This window comes from Acanthamoeba castellanii, assembly GCF_000313135.1.
Source record: "Acanthamoeba castellanii str. Neff unplaced genomic scaffold scf7180000084758, whole genome shotgun sequence".
Taxonomy (NCBI): Eukaryota; Discosea; order Longamoebia; family Acanthamoebidae; genus Acanthamoeba; species Acanthamoeba castellanii.
The window spans coordinates 864,260-880,536 of NW_004457380.1; the positions used below are offsets into that span (position 1 = coordinate 864,260).

The window sequence follows — 16,277 nt, forward strand, 5'->3', positions numbered from 1 at the left end:
GACCCCAGTTTGTGTCTTCTGTCTCTCTCCATCCTCTCCACGGGCGTGTGTTCTGATGACACCATTTAGGGTTGACTGAACATCACTGATGAACAAAATTACATTGTTACTCGTTCTGATACACACGCCCTTTTGTCTTAGCTTCTCCTCTCTTTGTCTGTTCACACCTTTTTTCACTGTCGCTCACCACCTCTCTTCCCCCGCCACAGGGCATCGCCCACGCTCTGCACAATGTTGCCAGCCAGATCTCCGTGTGATCTGTGTGCTCGTGTTGTGTTGTGCCCAACACCAATAAACACTTGAGCTTCACCACCACTTGCGCCCCGTTTCCATTTGCCTGCGTTCCTAGACCTTTGAAAGAATCAACAGCAGGACTTCTGTGTGTTTGTTTGTGTACATGCAGCGCGGGTGCTTGCAACCAAATGCACCACTTGTCAAGCAGCCTAGGCCGATTCGAAACCGAGCTCGAACATCAGGTTCACGAAGCCCTGGCCACAAGCACGCCAGAAGCGAGTCAGAGCCGAGCCACCGGCGCGTCGGCGCCTTGAGTGGTGTGCGTGTGTACCTTGACGAAGTCCGAAGCGAACTGGTGCATGACCAAGATGGGGACGTATTCGTCGAGATCTTCGTTTTCGAGGTTCATCCAGTCCTGGGCGGCCCACAAGAAAACGCATACTTGTCGGGTAAGCACACGCCCACGCCGGCATCCACCCGCATGGCCTCCTCTCTGGGGGGAGGGGGGACGCACAAAGACCATCTCTTCGGCTGCTCGCTGCATCAGGTTGAAGAACTCGCGATCGTCAACACCGTAGGCCTTCTTGATGTTGAGAATCTAACACGTACGATGCAATCGCATACAGCGCCAACCTTGTCAGTTCCTCCCGTACAGGAGAGCGAGACGCCTTCTTGCGCTTACCTTGTGAATGAGCTGTACGGTGCCACGACTGAGCAGCTCCGCCGCAGGCATGGCACTGTTGGCAGCGGCGGTGAGCGCCAGGGCCGCGGCTTCCGCGTCTGATCGCGAGATGGCTCCCGCCCCGCCGGTCAGCGAAGAGAACTTCTTCCCCTCCCTCCCCTGCTCGGCCAAGCACACACGACACACGACACACACCGCACACGCCCACAGTGAGAGCCGCACGCGGAGCACTGCGTATTCAAGAAGAAGCGAACGAGGGAGTGCCTTCTTCTTGCGCTTGGGACCGAAGATGTGTTCGCTCTCGGAGAAGAGACGTGAGAACCACTGCACCCACTTCTGCTCGCCATTCGGGTTGTTGACCATCGCGTTCCACATCTGCCACGTACAATAGGCCTGGAATTGCGTCTGCGTGTTTCCCACCACCAGCCACCAGCCACCACCACGGCAGACAAAGAAGAGCGCGTCAGCACCACATCGAGCCCACCACGCAAAAAACGAGGTCATCGTCACCACAAGCGGCTCGCACGCATGCCATGAGTGTGTGCGCGCACGCGCGCGCCGTACCTGAAAATCGCCTCGCGAAGTTGATTGTCTCCCGTTGGAGTCGGAAGAGTTCTCCTGCGAGAAGCACAGGTCGATGAACTCCAGGAAGTCGTCCTCGTCGAACCGCCCTCTCTTGTGTCTGCCTCGACCCACGATCGCCGCCCGCCGCCACGTAAACGTGAACAAAAGGGCCAGAAGCAGAAGAGGGGGGGGGGGTAGGGAGAGAGCGACGAACCGGTCGAGAACGTAGAGGGTGCCCAGGTGACAAAAGTCGACTGAGTACTCACGCACCACGTTTATGAGCCGGACGCGCAGGAGGTCCTGAATTGTCTGCATTTTTGTCCAATGCACCACCACGACGGGTGAGGGCGAGCCAACACAAAGAGCAAAGCCTTGGCCGGGGGGGGGGGTGAAGAGTGAAAGCGAAAGGGGGTGAAGTACGAGGTAGTCGTATTCGTCGGAGCGGGGCTGCAGGGCCTTCACCCGCTGGTACTCCTCCACAGCCTTCTCCTTCAGCACCTGCACGTTCCCCATCTCCTCCTCGCCCACAAGACTTACTTGATGAATTTCGGACGTATTTTCTGTCCTCTTTTCCTCCACATTCCTCCACCAAAATCAGTAATAATTGTAGACCTACTTACCGTACGCTCAGCGCGATCCCAAGAAGTTGGATGCTGTACCATTTGTCTGCACTCATTACTACTAGTGGTGTTCCCCCCACTCCAATTATTAGTCCCTTGTATTATGATCTGAGTATTCTGCTATCTTCATCCTGTGCATCACACTACATGATTGATACAATGCTGTGTTTCATGTGCACTGTTCATGTTGTGTGTTGAAGTGAAAAAAGAAACCACATTGTTAGCTTGGCCAACAATATCTTCTTCAGGTGGATGATGCTCATGTGGCTGCTGGTGCTCCTCATTCATAACTAAACTAGTACCAATTCTAATGGCTGGAGCAGCATGTTGCCCAAGAAGCACAACTACCCCTTTTCTGTGGTCAATAGACAACAGATCCGTGGTGGCCACCCACAGCATGTGCCTTGTTAGCGATAGGGGTGGATACACCCGGATTCTTCCGGCCCGGCTTTGTCCGTGCGTGGAGTGCTTGTTACGGTTAATTCTGCAATTTCCGACGGAATGCGGGAGTTCTCCCCCAATCGGGTTCGAACGGCACCAAGGTCAACACATAAAATGGCGGAAAATATCATTACGAAAAACAACAAGAAACTCGAACATGGCCACCCTCTCTGCGAATCGTTACGGCAAGGACCTCGTGCGCGTTGTGCGCGTTACTCGCAACGGCCCCGTGCACGACATCAAGGATGTGGCGGTGCGCGTCCTCCTCGAGGGAGGCAAGCTCGAGACCTCGTACTACAACGGCGACAACTCGTGGGTGGTGCCTACCGACACGATCAAGAACACTGTCTACGTGCTCGCCAAGAAGCACCCGTTCACCGACATCGAGGTCTTCGGCATCACGATCGCTCGTCACTTCCTCAACGAATACGCGCACTACTCCAAGGCCGAGGTGACCATCTCTGAGAGGCCCTGGAACAGGATGGTGATCGAAGGTACCAAAGCGCTGGCCCATTCGCTCAAAGCTCCCTCCTTGGCCACCTGGCACGACTACGCCAATCAAGAGATTAATCTTAATCTTCATTTTGCCGTTTCGCTCTTCTTCAATCTCTGCAGGCAAGCCCCATGATCACTCCTTCCTGCCCGGCTCTGGTGAGGAGCGTACGGCGGTCGTGCGCCTCGCCCGCGAGAGCATGGACGCGCCTCAGGTCACCTCGGGCATGCGCAATCTGCTCGTGATGAAGACCACCGGATCCGAATTTGTGGGCTTCCCCAAGGACAAGTACACGACCCTCAAGGAGGCCACCGATCGCATCTTCAAGACGACGGTCACGGTCGAGTGGGACTACGTGTGCCAGCGGAAGCCGGTTGACTACACGGCGGTCTACAACCGCGCGAAGGAGACCATCCTCCACGTGTTCGCCACGACCTACAGCAAGGCCGTGCAGCAGACCGTGTGGGAGATGGGCAGGCAGATCATTGCCAAGAACGACGACGTCAAGAACGTGCACTTCACTCTGCCCAACCAGCACAACTGGCTCTTCGACTTGAAGCCGTTCGGCCTCGAGAACAACAACGAGATCTTCGTGCCGCAGGCCGACCCTCAGGGATATATCCAGGGAACCGTCTCCAGAGACAATGGCCCGAAGAAGGCTGCCCTCTAAAGATTTAGAGCACACAGTTCATCAATCTCGATAAAATGCTGTAAATTGTCTGTCAATCTCGCCGAATGTTTTTGTGTGCATTTTCTGCGGCCAGCGTTTTCTTCAACTTTTCAGTCTTGCTCGCCATTGTTATAATTTTTGTAGATAGGCGGCATCAATTCGTGCTCGGTCGTCAATCATGGCCTCGAAGGACGCTCCCGCTCGCACTGTAGAAAAGAATACTGTTAAAAATGTATCAGGTACGTCGATTTTGTACCCCCCCCCACCCTTCGCCTCGCCTTGAGCGATTTCTGGGCGAATTGAAGTGATTTAATCATTTCGCGTTGCAGGTTCGACCGCCGGTGCTGGAAGCGGCGATTTTCACCAATACAGAAGCATGAGACGACACGAACTGTTTCGGCTCGAGCAGCTTGAAAAGGAGGCGGCCAAGGTATGCTGGAAACCTGCCACTCTTGTTTCTCCTCCCTGCTTCTGCCGCTTCTCCGTTTGCCAGAGGCGCGCACTCTCTGGGTTGAGCGTGCGCGGTTGCAGAATGAACATTCCTTCTTCAACCGTGCCTCGTCGTGTTGTTTGGTTGATCACTTACGCCCTCCTTCGAGCTACGCGCATGTGCTCACTCACGTATTCATCATCTCTCCGGCCTTCAGAGAGAACAAGAGGAAGAGTTCCAACGGAAGCGCGAGGAGAACCTGAGGAAGGCCGAAGAGAAAACGGCCAAGAACAGGAAGAAGCGGGAGAAGCTAAAGGAGAAGGCCAAGAAGAAGGCCAGGGTGCAGAAGCAGAAGGAGAAGGAGCAAGAACAGGGAAACCCTGCGGCCGGTACGATCCAGCGGCATCCTGCATTCTCTCTCTCTCTCTCTCTCATCCATCATCATGCACACAACTGCGCTTCAGCAAGAACATGCTTACCCACGACTTGCGCTCACTCGAGCAGGAGCCAACGGCAAGAAGAACACAGAGACCGCCCCGGCGAGCAAGGAACAGCAGGCGGCGCACCAACAAAGCGACGAGAAGCTGCCAAGCACCACGACGCCGACACCCACACTCACAGACAAGCCCACCGCGCCAGAAGGACAAACGCAATAAAAAGAGAGAGTTGACGCCTTCAGGCCCACTTCCGAGAACGTGACGCACAACGGGCCGTCGTTCTCTTGTCCGTGGAAAATAGGCGAAAGATGACGTGGGCGGTGTAGGCGAGTTTTCAGCGGTGTGACCCGATGCCGAATCGTGAATGGTGTGGGAAAGGTGCACAAAAGTTGCGCGAGCGATTGTCGTCGACGGCAAGAACGCAGAAAAAAGGTGGATAAGCTCCGTCATTGGTAGGAAAATAGGAAGAATTTCGGTCGCGGCGGGCTACAAACGGGCGAAGGCCGGGGAGGAGTTTTTGCGCTTGCTAGCTGGCTGCAGTCTACATCTACCCCGCAGCGACCTGACCCTCTCGTCAGTTGCATCTCTCGTCGATCCGCATCACCAATCCGACTCTCATACACAATAATCGAAAATGGTGAACTTCACTGTCGAGCAGATCCGTTCCATCATGGACAAGAAGGGCAACATCCGTAACATGTCCGTTATTGCCCACGTCGATCACGGCAAGTCGACCCTGACTGATTCGCTGATCGCCGCAGCTGGTATCATCGCCACCGCGAAGGCCGGAGAGGCCCGCTTCATGGACACCCGCGCCGACGAGCAGGAGCGTTGCATCACCATCAAGTCCACCGGTGTGTCGCTCTACTACGCCCTGCCCGACCAGATCGAGACCCCCAAGTTCGCCGACGGTCGCGACTTCTTGATCAACTTGATCGATTCGCCCGGCCACGTCGATTTCTCGTCCGAGGTGACGGCTGCCCTCCGTGTGACCGACGGTGCCCTCGTGGTCGTCGATTGCGTCGAAGGCGTGTGCGTGCAGACCGAGACCGTGCTCCGCCAGGCCCTCGGTGAGCGCATCAAGCCCGTGCTCATGGTGAACAAGATGGACCGCGCCCTTCTCGAGCTCCAGCTCGACCAGGAGGAGGCCTACCAGTCGTTCGCCAAGACTATCGAGACGGCAAACGTGATCATCTCGACCTACCACGACGACGCCCTCGGTGACGTCCAGGTCTACCCCGAGAAGGGCACCGTCGCCTTCGGTTCGGGCCTCCACGGCTGGGGTTTCACCCTGTCCAAGTTCGCCAACATGTACGCCAAGAAGTTCGGCGTCGAGAAGGAGAAGCTCATGACCCGTCTCTGGGGCGAGAACTACTTCGATGCCAAGGCCAAGAAGTGGAAGAAGTCCGCCACCTCGGAGGAGGGCAAGCCGCTCAAGCGCGCCTTCTGCCAGTTCGTGCTCGACCCCATCTACCGTCTCTTCCACTCGATCATGAACCACGAGAGCGAGAAGGTCAACAAGATGCTCGGCTCGCTCGGCATCGTGCTCAAGGGTGACGAGAAGGACCAGGTCGGCAAGCCCCTCCTCAAGACCGTGATGAAGAAGTTCCTCCCGGCCGCCGATGCGCTCCTTGAGATGATCGTCCTCCACCTGCCGTCGCCGGCCATCGCCCAGAAGTACCGTGTCGACGTGCTCTACGAGGGTCCCCTCGACGACGAGTGCGCCACCGCTATCCGCAACTGCGATCCCGAGGGTCCGCTAATGCTCTACGTCTCGAAGATGATCCCGACCTCCGACAAGGGCCGTTTCTACGCCTTCGGTCGCGTCTTCTCCGGCAAGTGCTCCACCGGCCAGAAGGTCCGCATCATGGGTCCCAACTACCAGCCCGGCAAGAAGGACGATCTCTTCATCAAGAACATCCAGCGTACCGTGCTCATGATGGGCCGTTACACCGAGCCCATCGAGGACTGCCCGTGCGGTAACACCATCGGTCTCGTCGGTATCGATCAGTACCTCCTCAAGTCCGGTACCATCACCACCTCGGAGACCGCCCACAACCTCCGCGTGATGAAGTTCTCCGTGTCGCCCGTCGTGCGCGTCGCCGTCGAGCCCAAGAACCCCTCGGATCTGCCCAAGCTCGTCGAAGGCCTCAAGCGTCTCTCCAAGTCCGACCCCTGCGTGAGGTGCTACATCGAAGAGTCCGGTGAGCACATCGTCGCCGGTGCCGGCGAGCTCCATCTCGAGATTTGCCTCAAGGATCTCCAGGACGAGTTCACCGGAGTCGAGCTCAAGACCACCGACCCCGTCGTGTCGTTCCGCGAGACCGTCACCGACAAGTCCAACCAGACCTGTCTGTCCAAGTCGCCCAACAAGCACAACCGTCTCTACCTCACCGCCGAGCCCTTCGCCGACGGCCTCTCCGAGGCCATCGAGGACGGCAAGATCACCCCCCGCGACGACCCCAAGTCCCGCGCCCGCGAGCTCTCCGAGAAGTACGGCTGGGACGTCACCGAGGCCCGTAAGATCTGGTGCTTCGGCCCCGAGACCACCGGCCCCAACACCCTCGTCGACGTGTCCAAGGGTGTCCAGTACCTTAACGAGATCAAGGACTCGTTCGTCGCCGCCTTCCAGTGGGCCACCAAGGAGGGTGTGCTCTGCGAGGAGAACATGCGCTCGATCAAGTACAACATCCACGACGTCACCCTCCACACCGACGCCATCCACCGCGGTGGTGGTCAGATCATCCCCACTGCCCGCCGCGTCATCTACGCTTGCCAGCTCACCGCCTCGCCCCGCCTCATGGAGCCCGTCTACCTCGTCGAGATCCAGTGCCCTGAGTCGGCCATGGGCGGCATCTACGCCACCCTCAACAGGCGTCGCGGCCACGTCATCTCTGAGGAGCAGCGTCCCGGCACCCCGCTCTACAACGTCAAGGCCTACCTGCCCGTCATGGAGTCCTTCGGCTTCACCGCCGATCTCCGCTCGGCCACTTCCGGCCAGGCCTTCCCCCAGTGCGTGTTCGACCACTGGCAGGTCATCCAGGGCGACCCCCTCGTCCCCGGCAAGCCCCAGGAGATCGTCCTCGCCACCCGCAAGAGGAAGGGTCTCGCCCTCGAGATCCCGCCCCTCGACCGCTTCCTCGACAAGCTGTAAGCAGCGTTGACAACGACGGCCTCTCTCTTTGGCCCCGCCTCGCCTGCTGCCGCCCCCATTTTTGTCTCGACCAGCAAGCACGGCGACACATACACAGACCTCAAACAATAAAAAACAAAATAACCACATCCATCTTCTTTATCTTCTCGCGCTCTTTCCTTCTCTCTTTGGCAAGCTGATGTTGGCCAGACAAAAAAAAGATGTGAGATGCTTTGATTTTCTTTTACCCCATTTTTGGTCTATTTTACCGACCTTTTATTTGTTTGTCTGGCAATCGCCTGGAAGCAACGAATTGAGCGAGGAAGTGAAGCCGCCTCACTGCGCGCTACTACTCATTCGTCGTCCCATCCTTCTCATCGAGCGGTTCCCCCTTGAGAGCCAAGTACCTTGTAATTATATATAGAGCTACATCATGATTTCGGCCATATTTGTGCTCAATTCGAGGGGCGACGTTCTAATCTCTCGCCTTTTCAGAGATGACGTAAGGTACGGCTCATCTCTTCCTCGACCTCCTTCGAATCTCTCTTCCTCCTCTCTTCATTCGCTCACGACGCTCTTCCAGTCGTGGCGTGGCGGACACGTTTCGGCTGCAGGTCATCAACGCCAAGGAAGTGCGTTCGCCCATCTCCAGCATCAGCGGCACCTCGCTGCTTCACGTGCGGAGCGGCGACATCTACCTGCTCGCCGCCACGAAGCAGAACGTCGACTGCGCTCTCGTCTTCTCCCTCCTCAACCAGCTGGTCCTCATCTTCAGGTCCTACTTCGGCGGCAAGTTCGACGAAGACCACATCCGTAAGAACTTCGTTCTCATCTACGAGCTCTTGGACGGTGTGCCTCTCGCTCTTCCCTCCCTCTGTCGCGCGTGTGTGTCGTGTGTGTGTGTGTGTGTGGTGTCGTGTCTCACATGGGTGGCGGTGACGGCGAACAGAGGTGATCGACTATGGGCATCCGCAGAACAGCGACATCGAGGCCCTCAAGCTCTACATCACGCAGGCCAAGAACAAGAACAAGCTCGCCGCCGTAGCTGTACGCCTTCTCGCCTCCTCCAAGCAACACGATTGACAACTCAACTCGTGCCCACTCCTGAGTAGCGTTTGTATGCGCACTAATGGTGACACAAACCGCACACACCGCACACACCGCACACACACGCACGCACACACAGGCGGCCGACGACGACAAGATCAGGAAGATCACGGTACAGGTGACGGGCGCCGGACCCTGCCCCTGGAGGCAGCCCGGCATAAAGTACCGCAAGAACGAACTCTTCATCGACGTCATCGAATCCGTCAACCTCCTCATCTCCGCCAAGGGCAAGTTCCCCTGCGCACCACCGCCACTGCGCCGAACGCCCAGCGTTTCGAGTTCTGCGTTGACTTTTCTTCGGCTGACGATTGTGGCGCGCGGGTGGGCGGCGGCAAACGGTGTGTGTGTGTTGCGTGCGTAGGTAACGTGCTGAACGCCAACGTGGCCGGGCAGGTGGTCATGAAGAGCTTCCTGTCGGGCATGCCCGAGTGCAAGTTCGGTCTCAACGACAAGCTGCTCATGGCCAAGGAGCAGCGAGGCAAAAAGGCGTAAGCCTCCCCCCCTCCGCCTCGCTCCTCTTATTCTCTGCCCGTGTGTGTTGTGTGTGTCCTACCGCCGTCGGCCTTGGCTGAACCGGCTCTTGTTGGCCTGCTGGTGCTGTATAGGCCGGGCAAGAGTCGAACGGTATCGAGCTGGACGACTGCACATTCCACCAGTGCGTGAAGCTCACCAAGTTCGACACGGACCGCACCATCTCCTTCATTCCGCCCGACGGCGTCTTCGAGCTCATGAAGTACCTTCACCCCCCCCCCCCCCTCAAGCTCTTTTATCACCACCACCGTCGCCATCGTCACCATCGTCGCCAGCGCTGACAAGCTGTCGTCGTCGTCGACAGGTACCGCACGACGGAGAATCCGCACCTGCCCTTCCGCGTGCTGTCGGCCATCAACGAGGCGGGCTCGACGCGCGTGGAGATCAAGGTGACGGTGAAGGCCAACTTTGCGCCCAATCTGTTCGGGCAGCACGTGATCATCAAGATCCCCACCCCGAAGAACACGGCCACCTGCCGGCTGAGGGTCACGGCGGGCAAGGCCTTCTACAAGCCCGAACTCGAGGCCGTCATCTGGAAGATCAAGCGCTTCCCGGGCGGCGCCGAGTTCGGTCTCTCCGGTGAGATGAAGCTCGCGCAGTCCGTATCTCTCGAGGTAGGCTCACGACACACGCAACACACGCACACACAACACACGACACACGTCATACGACACGGCACACACCACACGGCACAACACGCGCGGGGTACTCGCGACGTTGAGAGTTAAATGGCCGGCGTTGGGCGTTCGTGTGAAACAGAAGAAGGGATGGTCCAACCGACCGCCGATTGCGATGCAGTTCCAAGTGCCCATGTTCACCTCGTCGGGCTTTGACGTTCGCTTCCTCAAGGTGCGACCACTTCCTTCCCTTCAAGAGCTCCCCCCAAATCCACTCACGGCCACGAACGTTTCCGCGGAAACACAACGCGACATACGACGCACGACACGACACGACACGACCAACGACACGACCAACGACACGACACACAGGTGTATGAAAAGACGCCCTACCAGACGGTGAAGTGGGTGCGCTACATGACCAAGGCCGGATCCTACGAGTTCCGTATCTGAGAGGCCGTTGATGACCAACCCAGATGGACACACCACCCACACGCTACCAGCGCTGTGACTGTGGTCGTTTGTTTCGTGCCGCCGCCTCCTCCTCTGCCTCTTGTTTGTTGTAAAGATCACACCTTACCCCCCCCCCGCGCATGGGTGTCAGTTCTTATTTTCTCTGCGTCTGTTCAGCTTCACGCAGCAGCAGGTCTGCTCGGTGGTTGCTCACCCACCCGCACTGATGATTGTTGTTGTGTCGTGTTGTGTGTTGTGTGTTGTGAGTGAAGAAGGAGAAGAAGAAGAAGAAAAAGAAGAGGAAGGGCGAGTCTACAGGATGAATGGTGGTGGGGAGGAAAGAAGCGTGCCTCGGTCACGCCAAGGACGTTGGCCTCGTTGGAGAAGATGCGGAAGCCCTGGTCCTCAAGGGCCTGCACCACGGGCACGATCAGCCCGCGGTCGTTGACCCAGTGGACCTCCATCAGGATCTGGCCCACCCTGTCGCTCCAGCGCCGAGGAGCTCAATGGAAGGACACGTCCTACAGCCGAGAAGAGGGTGAGCGTGGGTGTGGGCTAGTTAGTGGGTCACTAGTGAGGTGGGAGGTCGTACCAGGTGGGACGAAACAGGTACAGCTCATGCTGGGTCAGCAGGTGGGCGTGGTAGGCCTGGCGCCTGTGCAAAACTCGTCGTTGGTGCGCTCGCTCCTCTGCGAGCAGCGCTGCCAGGGCAGCCTCTTCGGGTGGGCCTTCGGGCCGTGAGCAGGACCCTTCGGTCGTCTCCGCCAGGCCCTCCCAAGCCGTCACTTAGGCCCACGCGAACAGCAGCAACGATGTCAAAATGACCACGCCGGCCAGGAGGGCGCCTTGGCCTGTTCCCACCCCTGCCAATTACACTTCCATCAGCCACCCCGCCATGGACACGTTATTCGGGGGGGGGGGGAGGGTACCAGAGCACTTCTGGGACATACATCGATCCCAGCCAGTCTGCCAAGGCCAGAAAAACATAAGAAGAAAACAGACACGACAAACAAAGCAAGACTGCCCTTATTTGAGCAACAACATTGTCTCTTTTTTGATCAAAATAATAATAATTGATTTTTGATAAATAAATTAATAGGTGAATAAATAAGGCTTTGTATTTGCCGCTCTGGTGTCTACGTGCGCCCTTGGTGGCGTGGTCATTGGAAGAAGAGCCCAACGATGAAGAGGATGTAGACGATGACCAGGGCGCATCCCTTGAAGTAGTTGGCCTTGCCCTCAATTGACAGGTAGTTGACGATGATGACGGCGAAGATGATCGCAAACACCATGAACATGGGGAACATGAGGATCGACACATCGTGGTCCACCTGCTCACAGGGGGTGGTGGTGAGACGCGGAATCGAGCGGGGGGAGGGGAGGAGTCACGTACAATGGCCGACCAGCCCACGAGAACGGGAAGCATCAACAAGCAGATCTGGACGGCTGACGAGGACCCGATTTCAAGCGAAAGCGCCACGTTGTTGTGCATGGCGAACGTGATCGCGTTCACATACTGCGTTCGTGGTCGTGTCGTGGTCGTGTCGTGTCGTGTCGTGTCGTGTGAGGTAAAAAAATAGTGAAATGGACCAAAGGAGAGGCTCTCTACGATGACGGGCCACGTACCTCGGCGGAGGAGGGCACCAGCGCCATGACCGTGGCGCCGGCGAAGGCCTGCTCGATGCCGATCGCGTCCAGCGTTGGTTCGATGGCCTTGTATGGGGGGGTTTCATTGTACCGCCCCACAGCAAGCAAAGACGGTGCTCGCGTCAGCGTTATCGCAAGGGAAAGACGTTGGGGGAGGGGGGGGGGACACGAGGTCGTACCTTGATCATTTCCTCGGCGATGAGGGAGAAGAGGGTGATGGAGATGAGCAGCACGACGACGGCCTTCCACACCGGCCACTCGGGTCCCTGGCGTATCAGTCCTTCGTGTTAGGTGCGTGTGCATGGTGTGCGTGTGCGTGTGCGACCAGGCATCGGGTACCTCGTGTCCGCCGCCCTCGCCCTCCTCCTCTTCGGGGTTCTCAAACAGGTGCGAGTGGGTTTTTAGGGTGAACAGCAGGCCCACCAGGTACCTACGCACGCGAAGCAACAACAAAATGAGGAGCCAATAAAATGCCAATAAATTAATGTTAGTAATTAAATAATTTCCTAATATAACACACAACAAATAAAAATAGTATAAATAAATACATAAATAAATAACAAGCAATGATGAAAGTGAGAGCAAAAAGGGGGCGCTACGCAAAGGGAAGGATGGCGGCGACACAGTAGATGAGCGGCTCGCCCTTGTCCTGGAAGCGCTGGTTGTCCTTGTACTCGATCTTGCCCGCCAGGCAGCCAGTGCACGCCATGTTGGTCCTGCCGCGCGCAATCAGGAATGGGACCACAGTGAGCGACGGGGGCAACGGTGAGCCCAAAAACAAAACAAACAGCAGGCCTCGCCCACCAGCCAGGCTCGAGTGGCGCGCGTAAAACGTACGAGTTGGTGGAGACGGCGGTGCAGTTGTTGCACGCGAACTCGTAGCCACCATTCACCTCCCAGAACATCGTCGGCGTGAAAATGCCTATGCGCCGCACGACACACACGCACGCACGACACCGTGAGTTCTCGAGTGACACAGCCAAGACGAGTGATTGCAAAAGAATAATTAATAATAATCAATAATTATGTAAACAAATAATAATATTAATATAAAATAAAATGGGAGTGTAAGGTACCGATGATGGAGATGATGAGCAGCACGGACGACACGCCGGCCACGGTGGGACTGAACCGCTGTTCCTTGTACTTGATGCCGCCGAATATCTGAGATGCGCGGAGGCGCCGAGAGGGAGTGAGTAGTCGCGCGTGGGGCGTCGCGTGGGCGGAGGGATGGGGCGTACGTACCATGGACAAGCCGGGCAGGAGCAGCAGGTCGCCCAGCAGCGAGCCGATGCAGCCGGCACGCACCAGTTCCAGCAGACCGCCCTGCCAGATCGCCCTGGTGCCGCCCACGCCCCGTAAATGAGACTTGCTCGCGTTCGTTACACACACGACACACACGACACACACACACACACGACACGCACGTACGCACACGACACACGCACGTACGCACACAACACACGCACGTACGCACACGCGCGCGCACACACACGACACACGACACACACACGACGTACACGCTGTAGAGGATGATCTCGATAGAGACGCCAAAGATGGCGTTAAGCATGGCACCGATGGCATAGTTGGTACGGGCCGCGATGCTGTGTCGAGGAGAACGTTGGTCGTGCGTCAGTGTCGAATAACACTGACCGCACGCACACGCACGCGCACACACGCGGGATATAAAAAAGAGGAGGCTGTGAACCTGGCGACCGCCATGCCGATGTAGTAGGCCACGGGGGTGATGGAAAAGAGCGAGGTGACGAAGAGCACGATCGGGTTGGGGTGGAAGGGCAGCGGCGCATAGCCCAGCACGAGCGTGATAGCCACGAACGGCAGCATGTCTTACGTGAAGGTTCTCGATCAAGGAGACGTACATCACATAAAAATCCATGGCCACACAGACAACGCGCTCACACGCACGCGCTCTCTCTCTCTCTCTCTCTCGCACACACACACACACACACACGTGCGCACAACACAATACAACACATCACAACACAAGAAGGCGGGAAAAGGATACTGACGAGAATGACGTTGAGCCCGAAGACGCTGTACTGGTAGTAGTTGACGTTGAGCGCCTGGTAGGTGCACAGCAGATCTGTCCACATATAGGTGGGTTGTTAGCAATGCGAGTCGTGGGTCGTGGAGGGGTCTTTGGCCGTTGGTAGTTTGGAGAGAGGTACCTCGCCCGCGGGGGCACTGCGGTAGATGCGGACGTTCTTGGGGTGCTGCACGTTGAGCCAGATGCCGGTGCTCATGACCTTGGCCGCCGGGATCAACACCACCGACATCCAACACATCGCGAACACGATGCAGTGCAGTACGTTCACGATCAAGCCGCCTGGTGGCGTACGACATTAATTCACAACAGCGAACGATAACGACGACGAAGAAAGAAGACGCGACGAAGAAAGAAGACGACGAAGCGAGGAGGAGGGCGTCGGTACCGGTGCAAAGCCAGATGATGTACATGGCGTAGGAGCGGACGGAGCGCCTCTTCTTCGGTTGCTCGCTGCCCGGGTCCTGATTGATCGGCTTTCGGCCGCTCAGCAGGCCAATCTTTTGGTCCTGCCACATCAAAATAAACAACATAATTAATGTATTAAAAATAATAGTTGTCATAAAACAAATATAATAAATACCAAACAAAATAAAATAAATCGTTACCTCGATGGACAGTCGCTGCTTGGGGTTTTCCTCGGCTTCGAGGATGGGCACGGGGGCGTCGCCGTCCTTGCCTGGCGCCTTGGTCTTGCCGCCGAAGCACCGGCCGAACAGGTCGGCGACAGAGAAGGTCTCCAGCCACCCGACCATCGGGCGCCCGCCGGGGCGTTTCTGTCACGTTGTGTGGCGCACACGAGTGCGTGAGTGTGTGGGGGGTGTGTGTGTGTGTATTAATGGAAAGATGCCGTACAACGATGTACTTGCCAAAGGGCCAGAGGTAGTAGTCCTTCAGTTTCCAGCAGAGTCGACCTGCGGTTGTGTAGGGTGAGGATCGGGCTGGCGCGCGTGTGCGTGTACATGTGGTGATGCGTGCGCGTGCACGTGTGTGCGGTGTGGCATGTGCACACGCGTGTGGATTGTACCATAGGGGATGCCGGCGATGGTGATGCACATGACAAGCGCAGCGAGAGCATAGCCAATGTAGAGGATCCAGCCGAAGAACACGACCCACAACACGTTGCCGACACTCACCATCGATTCTAGATTGCGCGTGCTGGTCAGCACAGTAGCCCCATCCAATGCACTCGCACGCACACACAAGCACACACACACACACACCCACAACCGCACACGCACCATTGTCGGCTGGTCGAGGCTGATCCTCCGTGAAGGTGGCCGACGGCTTGTAGTGGAACGACTGCCGCCAGGGCCTGTTGCTGAAGAGGAAGGCGCTACCCACCTCCTTGTGCACCCAATGGTGTGTGCGTGTGAGCGAAGGGGCAACACGGACAGGGCGAGGAGCCTGCAGGCGAGCGTACCAGGCGCTCTTCGTCGCACGAGTCCCACGAGGAACGCCTGTGGTCGAACGAGGAGCCGGAGCGCCGGGACTCGCCCGAGTAGCGGCCCCGGGGCGTAGCTGCAGCACATAATGTGAATTAATAATAATTGAATAGATGAATTAAAATGAGTATTGCCTTTTGCATTTAATTTTAATCTCCCAATCTCTTGTTGAGATGAAACAATTGGGAAGAGTGCTGGGTACCTTGGAAGCTCACCTTGCGATTCCGCAACGTCTTGCCCTCGCCCGAGCTGTTGAGGTCGATACTCGACGTGCTGCTGCCCAGCAATCTCCTTGACCTGCGCTTCCCATTCTCCTCATCATCTTCTTCCTCATATCGATCGCTGTAGTCGCTGTCGTCCAGCTCTTCTTCGACCTCAATCTCCGTTGTTGTGAGCTCATCGTCATCTTCCGCTTCGTAGGGCCGGTGCCTGGGCGTTGACCGCTTTCTGCGCCCCACCGGAACAACCGAAGATGAAGAAGACGACGACCAGCGCCTCGACGCCGCAGGCGAAGCAGCTGCGCCACCCGCGGCGCTCACCGGCGGTGGCTGTGTCGTCTGCCCGTCCTCTTGCTGCTGCTGCGTGCGGTCCTCCCCTCCAGGCTCGGGTGGCTGTCCGTCTCGCTTATCCATCTCCTCAGCCGCTCGCAAGAAGTAGTGCACACGACCAGTTGCCTCAAGAGTTGTTTGTGTTGCCTCCGCCGAATCG

At 57.3% G+C, this 16,277-nt stretch overlaps 5 protein-coding genes and 1 pseudogene across 5 annotated transcripts; 4 read left to right on the top strand and 2 right to left on the bottom strand.

The window, feature by feature from the left end:
• Positions 1–443: 443 nt before the first annotated feature.
• ACA1_220110 (uncharacterized protein) lies at positions 444–1,993 on the bottom strand (the record flags this gene model as incomplete). Its single annotated transcript, XM_004337238.1, has 8 exons — positions 444–488; positions 566–649; positions 749–832; positions 917–1,075; positions 1,247–1,321; positions 1,481–1,598; positions 1,695–1,789; positions 1,901–1,993. 8 exons carry the CDS (start codon positions 1,991–1,993, stop codon positions 444–446), a joined length of 753 nt encoding a protein of 250 aa, XP_004337286.1.
• Positions 1,994–2,698: 705 nt separating this feature from the next.
• ACA1_220120 (uricase) lies at positions 2,699–3,704 on the top strand (the record flags this gene model as incomplete). The annotated part of the gene is made up of 2 exons (XM_004337239.1): positions 2,699–3,035; positions 3,157–3,704. 2 exons carry the CDS (start codon positions 2,699–2,701, stop codon positions 3,702–3,704), a joined length of 885 nt encoding a protein of 294 aa, XP_004337287.1.
• A 178-nt stretch (positions 3,705–3,882) lies between these two features.
• On the top strand, positions 3,883–4,790 carry ACA1_220130 (uncharacterized protein; the record flags this gene model as incomplete). The annotated part of the gene is made up of 4 exons (XM_004337240.1): positions 3,883–3,943; positions 4,034–4,134; positions 4,352–4,523; positions 4,639–4,790. 4 exons carry the CDS (start codon positions 3,883–3,885, stop codon positions 4,788–4,790), a joined length of 486 nt encoding a protein of 161 aa, XP_004337288.1.
• A 415-nt stretch (positions 4,791–5,205) lies between these two features.
• On the top strand, positions 5,206–7,725 carry ACA1_220140 (eukaryotic translation elongation factor 2, putative; the record flags this gene model as incomplete). The annotated part of the gene is made up of 1 exon (XM_004337241.1): positions 5,206–7,725. One exon carries the CDS (start codon positions 5,206–5,208, stop codon positions 7,723–7,725), a length of 2,520 nt encoding a protein of 839 aa, XP_004337289.1.
• A 412-nt stretch (positions 7,726–8,137) lies between these two features.
• On the top strand, positions 8,138–10,412 carry ACA1_220150 (annotated as a pseudogene).
• Positions 10,413–11,572: 1,160 nt separating this feature from the next.
• On the bottom strand, positions 11,573–16,201 carry ACA1_220160 (Hypothetical protein; the record flags this gene model as incomplete). Its single annotated transcript, XM_004337242.1, has 20 exons — positions 11,573–11,743; positions 11,806–11,928; positions 12,039–12,125; positions 12,239–12,325; positions 12,399–12,489; positions 12,659–12,775; positions 12,897–12,981; positions 13,136–13,223; positions 13,305–13,398; positions 13,580–13,663; positions 13,768–13,906; positions 14,086–14,143; positions 14,249–14,406; positions 14,513–14,633; positions 14,733–14,900; positions 14,980–15,038; positions 15,152–15,268; positions 15,366–15,426; positions 15,548–15,645; positions 15,772–16,201. 20 exons carry the CDS (start codon positions 16,199–16,201, stop codon positions 11,573–11,575), a joined length of 2,436 nt encoding a protein of 811 aa, XP_004337290.1.
• Positions 16,202–16,277: the final 76 nt, after the last annotated feature.